Source organism: Saimiri boliviensis, chromosome X (assembly GCF_048565385.1).
Source record: "Saimiri boliviensis isolate mSaiBol1 chromosome X, mSaiBol1.pri, whole genome shotgun sequence".
In the NCBI taxonomy this organism is placed as follows: Eukaryota; Metazoa; Chordata; class Mammalia; order Primates; family Cebidae; genus Saimiri; species Saimiri boliviensis.
In genome coordinates, this window is record NC_133470.1 from 687,963 (window position 1) to 701,093 (window position 13,131).

Consider the following 13,131-nt stretch of genomic DNA (forward strand, 5'->3'; position numbering starts at 1 on the left):
CGCCGGAAGGTGGAGGGGGTGGACACAGAGGGGGGATCCATAGGCACCCAGATGCATGAAGTTAGAGGGGGCAGACACAGGGAAGGGGAACCACAGACACCGGGCACTAGAAGGTGGAGGGGGGACGGGGACGGGAAGGGGACAACAGACACCGGGGACTGAAAGGAGGAAGTGGGGAGTAGAATGAGGATGGGAAATCTACCTGTCACGTATGATGCTTACTATCTGGGTGGCAAAATCGGTTCACCAAGTGGCATGCAGTTTGCCCATGTAACAAACCTCCAAAGGTACCCCTGAACCTAAAATAGAAGTTTTTAAACAAAAAGAAAATTCTTTATACCTCAAAAAGGAAAAAAAAATGGCACTGAAAAGAATAATTCAAGAACTCATTTAGGCCACGCGCGGTGGCTCACGCTACTCATCCCAGGACTTTGGGAAGCCAAGGCGGGCAGATCACTTGAGACCAGGAGCTCAAGACTAGCCTGGCCAACATGGTGAAATCCCATCTCTACTAAAAATACAAAATTAGCCAGGTGTGGTGATGCGTGCCTATAGTCCCAGCTACTCTGGAGGCTGAGGCAAGAGAATTGCTTGAACCCAGGAGGCGAAGGTTACAGTGAGCTAAGAATGTGCCACTGCACTCCAGCCTGGGTGACGGTGGGAGACGCTCTCAAAAAAATAAAATAAAATGTGCAAGAGCAGAGTCTATACTTGTAACTGAGACTAGATGGTCTGCAAAGCTTACATATGTTCTCTGGCTCTTTACCACCCCCTGCAAAAAAAACATATCTTGACCCCTGGAAACCAGTGGAAAGACGGAAATACACTTCCTGCCCTGTCTGGCATTTTCCTTTAAAAGTACCTGCTTTCTGCTCCAAAAGCAAAGTGGCAGCCTCCAGCAGGAAGCCTGTACTTCTTCCCCTAAGAAACCTTTGAAATAAACAATCGTTTATTCTTTATACCAGACCTCGCTCTTGCTAATTGCACTCTGCACATGGTGAGAGCTGAACCTGCATACAGAAGTATCTGCTAAACAAAGTCAAGGCAAGATAACAAGGACTGCAGCAGAAGTTGGAGACTCATAGGCTTGGAAAGGAGCTGAGGAGTATCAGTGACCCTAGAGCGGGGCCAGGTCTGGGCGATACTCCATTGGCGGTCTGCTGCTGGGTAGAATGTCACTTCAGGCTTTCAGCAATTCAGAGCGGTAGCACACCTCCAAACCACATCCACCCTTCCTGCCAAGTGCTGTCCTGGTGTATGGAGCCTGTCTGTAGACAGGAAGAAAGAAGCAATACCCTTGGAAGAGAAAAAATCTAGATGCTTTGCAAAAGACCCTTCTCTCCTACCACTCAAATCAATGAAAGAAAAAAACTGTAAGTTGGATGTAAAGAGAACAAAAAACGAGTTACATAGATTCTGGTAATGTACATGTTTATCCACTCTCAAGTGCTTTGCACAACGTATCACATGCATAAAGTCTGTTTTATACCCAGCACACCTTGCCTGAGTCTGCCCTGTTTGCAGTGTTGTGGGCCTACATTTTGGCTTCAGCTCAGCTTCCTGCTTGCAGGAACCCATCCAAAATGCTGTTACTGTTATCTTTCCTTCCCTTCCTTACCACACCCCCATACCCACACCTCTTTCCGTGTGACAGACTTTTCCACATTAATATGTAAAGCCGTGGGATAACAACAAACTGGTTGCCATCCACATTTCAAATTCTGTCGTCCATCCATAAAATAAAAGTACCACAAGGTCAGGCATGGTGGTTCACACCTGTAATCCCAGTACTTTGGGAGGTTGAGGCAGGAGGATTGCTTGAGGCTAGGAGTTTCAGACCAGCTTGGGCAACATAGCCAGACCACTTCTTTACCAAAAAAAAGAAAAAAGTCAAGTGTGCTCAAGTATGCCTGTAGTGACAGCTAGTCAGGAGACTAAGATGGGAGGATCACTTGAGCCCAGGAGATCAAGGCTGCTGGGAGCATGATAGTGCCACTGCATCGCAGCCTAGGCAACTGAGCAAGACACTGTCTCAAAAAAAAAAAACAAACCAAAAACAACAAAAAAAAAAACTGCAGGCTCTAGCAGATACAGTCAGGAAAACAGGGAAGACGACAAGGGGAGAAAATGCGTTCTATTCCCACGAAGAATGTGGAAGGGAGTGACTCTGCAGGTCTCTGAAGTTAGAGCTAAGTATGGAACAAGGATCACCTTGCGGTCCTATTAAGTGCTTCTCACTCATTAGACTGAAGTCTGCAAATGGAAAGTACAATGCACACTATTTTAGAAACTTCCTCCCCACTGCCTCGCCCAGCAGAATCAACTCCAAGTACATGCTGGCTGTGTCGATGCAGGACGCTTCTGTCATTCTGCAAGACGATCGAGTTACTGGCCTGCTAGTTTTGTATTTCCACCTTGCTAGCCCATCCAAAGTGGCCTGAAAGTAGCTAAAAGCCTCGATCTTAGCTGATACGAAGCCCAAGCAGCGGCGGCCACAGGTCATCCTATAGGCCTTAGCTGCAGCTTCTCCGCTTACCCTTTGAAAGACGAGGCTCTTTTTGGCTTTGTGTTAGGGTAAGCACACATACCTAAGGTTGTATACATTTCCGGGTTCTAATTTGCCTCAGGAAGACATCTGTCCTGTTGGTCACTCCTGCAAAAAGCCCCAGTGCCTAGCTGGATGGACAAAGCGACACACAAGCCGCTGCAGAGAGACGTAGAGTGCCGTGAACAGGAGATGACACAGCCTGAGTGTTATGCCGAGACCACTGGTCCGGCAGGGAGTGATCCACTTCCTGTTCCTGTCTCCTTGTGCTCACCTGGCTTTGGGGTAGAAGGAAGGTCACACCTGCTGCTCTCTGTTTTCTCACGGCTCTCGTTTCACTATGGCCGGGGGGAGGGGAGGGAGGAGGCCATGTTAACGCAGGAGAAACAGAGCCAAGAGGAGGATTCTCTGAAGTAGAGATATCCAATGACTCCTGTGTTCCTAATGCCCCGCCTTCCACCACACCTGCACTGGGCTGAACTGTGCGCCCACCAAAGTCGTAAACCCGGTATTTGTGAATGGGACCTTATGTGCAAACAGGGTCTCTGCGGCCGCCGTCAAGTTCAGATGAGATCATTCTGGCTCAGGACAGGGAATAATTGCTTAACAGGTGCAGGGTCTCTTTGGGGATGATGAAGTGTTCTGAACTAGAGACAGGTGATGGCCACAGACATGGTCAATGTAGTAAATGCCCCCCAACTATGCACGTTAGAATGGCTCCAACAGGCTGGCTACGGCGGCTCATGCCCATCATCTCAACGCTTTGGGAGGCCAAGGCAGGTGGCCCGGGCAACATAGCAAGTCCCTGTCTGTACAAAAATATTTAAAAATTAGCCAGGCATGGTGGCTCATACCTCTAGTCCCAGGTACTCAGGAGGCTGAGGCAGAAGGATTGCTTAAGCCCAGGAGTGGAAAGCTGCAGTGAGCTATGATCACACCACTGCACTCTAGCCTGGCTGACAGCAAGGCTCCGTTCCAAAAAATAAAAAATGTAAATAGGTACATTTTAAGTGTAGTTTACCACAATAAAAAGAGAAACAGAGGTGGGCACGTAGCTCACGCCTGCAATCCCAGCACTTTGGGAGGCCAAGGCGGAAAGATCACGAAATCAGGAGTTCAAGACCAGCCTGGCCAAGATGGTGAAACCCTGTCTCTACTAAAAATACAAAAATTAGCAGGGCACAGTGGCAGGTGCCTATAATCCCAGCTACTCGGGAGGCTGAGGCAGGAGAATCGCTTGAACCCATGTGGTGAAGGTTGCAGTGAGCAGAGATTGTGCCACTGCATTCCAGCCTGGGTAACAAAGTGAGACTCTGTCTCAAAAAAAAAAAAAAAAAAAAAAAAAAGAGAGAGAGAGAGAACTGGATGACATCTCCAAGTTGGGTATGAGTCAAGTCCCTCTTCGGTCCTTCCTAGCAGCATCACTTTCTGTCTCTTCTCATGGCTGTGTTTATGACGTGGTGAGCATGTCACTCAGCTAACAGGGGCACGGTGGGGCTCAGCAGGAAGGACAGCTGATGAAAGAGGTTTTACACAAGTACAGAAACAAACGCAGTTTTTTTCCTTTTTATCAGAAAAGTATGAGACAGTGTTGCGTGTAGGTTTGGTAATGCAGGAATAGATGTTAGCTTTGTACTCATGGTGAAAATCCTACATTGCCTTTCCTTATGGGATCTTGGGCTACAATCAAGAAGCAAGGTGTGGGGTTTTTCATAAAAAGGGAAGTTTTTTGTCATTGTTTTTTCGGGGGACACAATCACAGTTCCTAGAACTGTCGGATGGGAGCAAACAGTTGAGAATTTCAGGCCTGTCAAAGGAGAAGGTGCATGTCTGCGAGCACGGGACAGCTTCTGATGGCCAGCCCAAGCCCAGCAAGGGGTTTCCTCGGTGACAATGGCTCCTAGACACAACTGACCAACCTCGGCACAGGAATAACCACCTCCCGTATGAAATCCAGCAAAATTAAACAGGGCGCAAGGGAAAGTAATGATGCCACCTACAAACAGTCTTTAAGACTTGACACCTCAGGTCCTCCTGGGCTTCTGTGAAATACTCAAAGTACGAAGCTGAGGGAAAAGGTCTGAAGTAACTAGAAACATTTTTCTGGTATTACCAAATATACAGAAAACAATTAGGTATTTATAAATATATACATTTAAGTTTGAATTTACAATCTAAACAGTAAATGGGTAACACATACTAATATATAAATTTAAATATTATATATATAAAACTATGGATAATAATGTATAATTATAGCTACATATAACTTTCTAAATATATGTTTATATCATAATTTAGGAGCATACATAATTTGGAAGTTACGTTTATTATATAAATATGTAATATTAAGTTTAAAATTATTTCAGTTTATTATATATTTAATTGTATTAAATATGACTTATTTTTAAATTATGTTTAATTAAAAATTGTTATATTTATCATAATCCTAATATGTTATATTAATATATTAATGATTATATATTAATATATACATACATTACATTAGTAAATAACATTACATTGATATCCTTATATATTAAATTTATATGTGAACATATTAAAATATTTAATGTATTAAAGAGATAAATATATTTAAATATATAAATTTAATATATTTATGTATAATGAAATATTACAATTATATAGTTATTTGTAATTATATACATAATTACGATTTTATATGTATAATTTGCTATTGTAGTAAAACACACAATCATAGCATTTTCCATTTGAGCATTTTTAATTGTGTGGTTTGGTGGCAGTAAGTATCAACCTCAGTGTTCAACCCTCCCCTCCATCCGCTGCTGGAACTTCATTAGCAGACACACAGCTTTATTCACAGACACACAGCAGGCTGGAATACTTAATTACAACATGCTTAAGTATGTTTTTACCCCATGCTTATGAGAAAAATGAGAAACACACTTCTTTCTGGGATACATTCGAAAATGTTACTCAAGGCCAGGCGCGGTGGCTCACACCTGTAATCTCAACGCTTTGGAAAGTCGAGGCAGGTGGATCTCTTGAGGCCAGCTGTTTAAGACCAGCCTGGGTAACATGGGGAAACCAGATCTCTACTAAAAATACAAAAATCAGCCAGGTGTGGTGGTGAATGCCTGTAATCCTAGTTACTCGGAAGGCTGAAATCGGAGGATCACTTGATCCCAGGGGGCCGAGGTTGCAGTGAGCCAAGATCCCACCACTGTACTCCAAAAAAAAAAAAAAAAAAGCTATTCAAGATGAAGCCTCCCTGTTTAGGTCCATCTATTCGGTAGTGGTCCACAGTACAGTGAATTTCCTTGAAGTTTTATTCAAAAAGCATAGGTATTGTTTGAATCCTGAACCAGAGGCAGGGCCATGTCTCTGCCCCCATGAATACAACTTCCCTGGGGCCAGGCTAGAAGAGAGGCTCATAAGGTCAAAAGAAAAGGAGAAAAAAGCAGCACAAAAAACAGTTTTCAGAAGCTGCACTACCCATACAGGGTGAGATGCAGTTCTCTGTAAAAGCAATATATCAAGATGGTAATGAGGCATTTCCTAGGATTTTCACAAGTTCATGAAATAAAATAATTGCTACATGTTATACACGAAACCATTTTCATCCATTTAATCTTTTTTTTTTTTTTTTTTTTTGAGACGGAGTTTCGCTCTTGTCACCCAGGCTGGAGTGCAATGGCGCGATCTCGGCTCACCGCAACCTCCGCCTCCTGGGTTCAGGCAATTCTCCTGCCTCAGCCTCCTGAGTAGCTGGGATTACAGGCATGCGCCACCACGCCCAGCTAATTTTTTGTATTTTTAGTAGAGACGGGGTTTCACCATGTTGACCAGGATGGTCTCGATCTCTGGACCCCGTGATCCACCCGCCTCGGCCTCCCAAAGTGCTGGGATGACAGGCTTGAGCCACCGCGCCCGGCTCATTTAATCTTAAATAGGCATCATGAATTCACTGGACACCAATATGGTTTGTCAAACTTATAAACAAATAAATATATAAAATATTTTATCTCTGTTTTGTTTGAATTAGACTTGCAAATAAAATGACTTACAAAGAATGTACTAATATACCGTGTGCTGCCAAGAGGGGGCAGCACGGATGCTAGAAACCACTATTTAAAAACTCCTGCGCCTTTCCTATTCCATGTAAAATGCACCTAATTTTCATGTGCCTTATTTTTGGAAATGTAACACAAGAAATTCTCCAGGGGAAAATCAGATGAAATTTAAATGCATCATAAGATTTTCCTAGGAAAGCCCTTTTCTAAAAGCCACCAGAGAAGAGAGTCATTTAGTGTGAGACTGTCCCCATATCAAGTTTCTCAAAAATGCAGACGGTTCTACAATGTGAGGAGTATAATTAGTGTAATTATCACCTTACCCAACCCCACCACATCAAAGAATACGAAAACAGAAGATGCTTTTCTAGGCTTGCCTGACCAAGACAGAAGCCGCTAGCCATGTGCGATCCTGGGTGTCTGAAATGTAGCCTGTCTACAGAGGAACTGATGTCACTATCTAATTCTACCTTAATTGATGTAATCTAATAGAAAAACTGACAGTGTAGTTACCAAAAATCTTTCTGAGTATTTTTCAGGAGCTTGGGCGTGTGAATTTGCTTTTTATGAATGTCGATTTTATGAATGTCAGTTAAAGATCCACTGGGAGCTAAGCTATGAGGACGCTGAGGCATAAGAATGATACAAGAGACTGCAAGGACTTGGCGGAAAGGGTGGGAGGGGGTCAAAGATACAAGACGACACACTGGGGCCAGGCACGGTGGCTCACGCCCGTCATCCCAGCACTTTGGGAGGCTGAGGTGGATGGATCACCTGAGGTCAGGAGTTTGAGACCAGCCTGGCCAACATGGTGAAACCCCATCTCCACTAAAAATACAAAAATCAGCCAGGCATGGTGGCGGGTGCCTATAATCCCAGCTACTGGGAGGCTGACGATGGAGAATCACTTGAACCCGGGAGGTGGAGGTTGTAGTGAGCCGAGATCACACCACTGCATTCCAGCCTGGGTGACAAGAGCAAGAGTTCGTCCAAAAAAGCAAACAAACAAACAAAACAGAAGGATAACTGTTTTCTCCTCAGTGGAGTATACGCATGTATGGAAACATATCTATATATAATTGTTCAAGGCCGAAATGTGTCCCCTTAAACCTTATATGTATAATAGTATAATAATATATAGCATGCCTATATGATACTGTATAATACATAGTATAATGTATTCTATACATATATAATAGCATATCATATGTATATAAAATATACTTTATCTTGTTATATAAAATAATATAGTATTAGATATATTTCTATTTAATATACATATAAAATGGAAATATATATATACATAATAGAAATATAGATACCAGAAAAAAGTAAATGCCTGTGTATGAGCAGTTATGTGTGAAATATTCAATTTGGTTTTTTTTTTTTTTTTTTTTGGAGACAGGATCTTGCTCTTTCACTCAGGCTGGAGTGCAGTGATGTGATCACGGCTCACTGCAGCCTCGACTTCCTGGGCTCAAATGATCCTCCAACCTCATCCTTACAAGTAGGTGGGAGTACAGGGATGTACCACCATGCCAAACCCTTTTATTTATTTATTTTTTCTGTAGAGGCGGGGGTCTCACTATGTTGTCCAGACTGGTCTCAAACTCCTGGGCTGAAGTGATTGTCCCACCTCAGCGTCCCAAAGTGCTGAGCGACGGCACCCGGCCTTTCATTTTCAGAGATAGTGCATGCTAATCAGTGCAGACCTATTTCATACTCGGGGCAACTCAAACTTGCATATCATTTATTTCCTCATCATTTCGGATCAGCAACGGAAGTGTGTCGTTCCGGTTTCCTCCACAGTGGGGGTGAGGGAGAGTGACCTGGTATTCACCGGCGCCTTGCCAGCAATCACAGCCCACCTAGAGACAGGGGTGGGTGACACCCGGCTCTCTCAGCCCTGCTCGCCGGTGTCCCCACACGTGGGAGTGAAACTCTGGTTCCCGAGCTTTCCCTGCCTGCCCTGCCGCCAGTCCCATGACCTCTGTCCTTGCCAAGCGGCGCAGATCCCCCCGCAGTCCGCGTTCCTCCTACCTGTCTACCAGCTTCTTGGCGAAGCCGAAGTCCGTGAGCTTGATGTGGCCATCCCTGTCCAGCAGGATATTCTCCGGCTTCAAATCCCTGTAGACGATCTCCTTGGAGTGCAGGTACTCGATGGCACAGATGATCTCCGCTGAGTAGAAGAGCCCCGCGCTGCTGGAGAAGCGGCCCCGGTTGCGCAGGTAGCTGAAGAGCTCGCCGCCCGGCACGTACTCCATGAGCATGTAGAGGAAGCGCTCGTCATGCCACGTCCAGAACCTGTGGGGACGGCACACGCTCAGGGCCCCGCCAGGCCGGGGCAGCGCGCACCACACTGCCTGGGGGTCAGCACACGCTCAGGGCCCCGCCAGGGCGGGGCAGGGGGAACGCTGTGAGGTACATGTTGGGATACAGGTACACCTACACACCAACATGTGTGTACAGACAGAGTAATAGCTCCCGACACATGTCAGGACATGGAGCACACACATAGCGGCACACGGGTAAAGGCAGATGGTAACATACAGGTATACGCAGGTGTCACAATGCACGCACACCTAGATGTTACAATGTGCTTAGAGACAGATGTCAGGACGTGGGTAGAGATGGGGGCTGATACACAGGTGTAAACAGCGTTACAACATGGTATTGAATATGAATACAGATATGTTAGCATATATGTGTAGAAAGATGTTCATATGTAGTTATAGAAAGATGTTAGGATATGGGTGTAGATGGATATTACAACACGGATATAGACAAATGTTAGAATATAGTGTAGGCAGATGTTAATATGCAGGTACAGAGAGATGTTAGGATATGGGTGTAGACAGGTGTGGACAGATGTTAATATATGGGTGTAGATGGTTGGGATATGAGTGTAGACAGATGTTAATGTATGGGTGTAGATGGATGTTAGGATATGGGTGTAGACGGGTGTAGACAAGTGTTAATATATGGGTATAGATGGATGTTAGGATATGGGTGTAGATGAGTGTAGACAGGTGTTAATATACGGGTGTAGATGGATGTTAGGATATGGGTGTAGACGGGTGTAGACAAGTGTTAATATATGGGTGTAGATGGATGTTAGGATATGGGTGTAGAAGGGTGTAGACAGGTGTTAATATATGGGTGTAGATGGATGTTAGGATATGGGTGTAGAAGGGTGTAGACAGGTGTTAATATATGGGTGTAGATGGATGCTAGGATATGGGTGTAGACGGGTGTAGACAAGTGTTAATATATGGGTGTAGATGGATGTTAGGATATGGGTGTAGATGGGTGTAGACAGGTGTTAATATACGGGTGTAGATGGATGTTAGGATATGGGTGTAGAAGGGTGTAGACAGGTGTTAATATATGGGGGTAGATGGATGTTAGGATATGGGTGTAGACAGATGTTAATATACACGTAAAGATGGCTGTTAGAATATGAATGTAGACAGACATTCTCATAGCGGTACAGAGAGATGTTAGGATATGGGTGTAGACAGATGTAGACTAGTGTTGCTCTGTGGGTGTAGATAGATATTTCGATATGGTTATAGGTAGATGTTGATATACAGGTGTAGACAGATGCTAATGTATGCGTTAGATGGTAAGCTGTGCATACAGACAGATGTTAGGCTATGCGGTGTGTAGCTGTTACTCTGTGGGTATAGGCAGGTGCTGAGGTCTGCATATAGCCAGATGGTAATCCGTCGGTACAGGTAGATGCTAAGACACGTGTACATGTTAAGATAGGTGTATTATCAGGTATTAGGATAAGCATATAGATGGATATTAAAATATAAACTACATAGATGTTACATAGATGTCTTAGTCCATTCTGGCTGCTATCACAAAAATACCATATACTAGGGGGCCTGACAAACAGGAAACACGTATTCCTCTCACTTCCGGTGGCTGAAGTCCAAGGTCAGGGTGCGTGCTGATGAAGTGTGTGGCGAGGGCGCATTCCTGAGGGAAGGGGGGTCCTCGCCGTGTCGTCCCATGGACCAGGGGATCAAGCTCCCTCAGCCCCTTCACCGAGGAGGGCACTAGTCTCATTCGCCAGCTTCACCCTCACGATCTCATCGCTTCCCCCAAGGCTCCCCCTTTTAATTCCATAGCTTTGGGGGTTACTGTCTCAATACATGAATTTGGAAGGGACACATTCAGACAACAGATGTTACAGTATGTGCAGCCTGGGAAATGGATAAAGGTCTCATTGTCTTGGAATGAATGAAGAGTCAATATCATGGTCTCGCAATAAACCAGCGAACAGAGTGCTATGGGACGAACTATGTCCTCCCATATTCATATGCAGAAGTCCAAACCCTCAGGATCTCAGAATGTGAGTGCATTTGGAGACGGGGCATATAAAGTGGTGAGTAAGGTCAAATGTGGTCACTAGAGTGGGCCCTAGTCCAACAGGACTGGAGTCCTTCTGAGAGGAGGGCACAGACACACACAGCGGGACAACTACGTGAGAACACAGGAAGGCAGCATCTACAGGCCACGGACAGAGGCCTCGGGAGGCCCCGGCCCTGTCAATACGTTCTTCTCAGAATTGTAGCCTCAAGAATTGTAAAATAAATAAATAAATAAATAAATCAACGTTGTTTAACTTACCCAGTCTATGCTGTTACGGCAGCCTTAACTAGCTAACCTACAACACACAGATCAGCGATCACACCCGATTCGGTAACCTGGAACTATCACTAAGCCCGGGAATTAACAATAAACTAGCAGGCTGCATCCCAAACCTGCTGGGAAAAGGCAGCCCTTTCAAAACGCCCCAAATGAGGTATTCCTAAGCACTTGCTCGTGGGAGCTTGCCCGAGTGCTTCTCCTTACAGAGGTGTTGATTAATAGAAGAAAACGCAGTAATGAGAGACTGAGGAAGAGGGAGGGGTAGGGAGGAAAGAAGGAACGCCAAGACACTGGAGTGGGTCTGCGCATTCAACATTCCAGGACAAGTTATAAATAAGGTCTGCAGAGATACACACTGATGATGAAAGAGTGTTTTCACCTAAAGATGTCAGGGGAAAGGGCAAGATTTGGAACTAAGAGCCTTGGATTTTTTTGTTCATTTGGGGTGCGTCTTTGCTTAGTTTTGAGACGGGGTTTTGCTCTTGTTCAGGCTGGAATGCAATGGTGTGATCTCGGCGCACTGCAACCTCCACCTCCGGGGTTCAAGCGATTCTTTTGCCTTAGCCTCCCGAGTAGCTGGGACTACAGGCATGCGCCACCATGCCCAGCTAATTTTTGTATTTTTAGTAGAGACAGGGCTTCACCATGTTGGCCAGGCTGTTCTCGAACTCCCGACCGCAGGTGATCCACCTATCTCAGCCTCCCAAAGTGCTAGGATTACAGATGTTAGCCACTATGCCCGACCTGTTTGTTTTTGAAACAAGCTCTTATTCTGCCTGCCAGGCCGGAGTGCAGTGGTGCCATCGCAGCTCATGCAGCCTCAACTTCCTGGGCTCAAGCAATCTTACCACCTCAGCCTCCCAAGACTATGGATGCACGCCACCACGCCTGGCTAATTTTTTTTTTTATTACTATTACTATTATTTGTAGAGATGGGGTCTCACTGGGTTGCCCAGTCTGGTCTTGAACTTCAGGGCTCAAGCAATCCTCCCGCCTCATCCTCCCAAAGTGCTGGGATTACAAACATGAGTCACCGTAGCTGACCTGGGCTCTGTTTTTGCAGAGGACTTAGAAGACACCAGCAAGCCCATGTTTCCATAAGTGCATAGCCGTCACCAGGAGAAGGCACCCAGCGGAATCAGGAGCATAAAGGTCCTTAACCGTGACCAGGACCCATGCCCGTTACGTCTCATCTGATCATGATGCTATCACAGATGCTCCCTTGCAAACTCGTTCCAGTGAGCTGCACCGTGCCGGTGTATAAAGAAAACGAGGCAATGCCCAGGAAACCTTCCCTGCAGACAGGAAGGGACACTCAAGGTCGACCAGATGGTGCTGTCTGCTAGCACGGGCCATTCCACCAAAACAACGCAGAATGAAGGCAAGGACGTGAGAGGCAGCTTGCAATGACAGAGATTAATGCTAAGAAAAGTCGTAGGCTGGGCACGGCAGTTCAATGCCTGTCAAGCCCGCGCTTCGAGAAGCCAAGGCAGGAGGATCACTTGAGGCCAGGTGTTTGAAAGCAGCATGAGTAACATAGCAAGATCCTGTCCCTACAATAAAAGAATCAGCCAGGCATGGTGGCATCCCAGCAATTCAGGAGGCTGAGGTGGGAGGATTGCTTGGGTTCAGGAGTTGGAGGCTACAGTGAGCTATGATCACACCGCTGCACTCCAACCTGGGTGACAGAGCAAGACCCCATTTCTAAAAGAAAAAAAAAAAAGGATAACATGCTACTACTATGAATTTTAAATAAGCGTTTATTTGACTAATCACTAATACTAATATATGTATCAGCAAAATATGGAACATTTCTATAAAAGGCTCTTAACCTAATGCAGTTTTCAATTTGCAGCTTCTGCAGCGCTG

At 45.2% G+C, this 13,131-nt stretch overlaps 1 protein-coding gene across 1 annotated transcript in view; it reads right to left on the bottom strand.

Moving 5' to 3' along the window:
- Positions 1–13,131, bottom strand: part of LOC101042624 (protein kinase cAMP-dependent X-linked catalytic subunit) — a 101,250-nt gene that overhangs the window by 38,118 nt on the left and 50,001 nt on the right. The window contains exon 3 of the mRNA XM_039475430.2: positions 8,641–8,904. Coding sequence (XP_039331364.1) covers positions 8,641–8,904 — 264 coding nt within the window. The remainder of the gene's footprint in view (positions 1–8,640; positions 8,905–13,131) is intronic.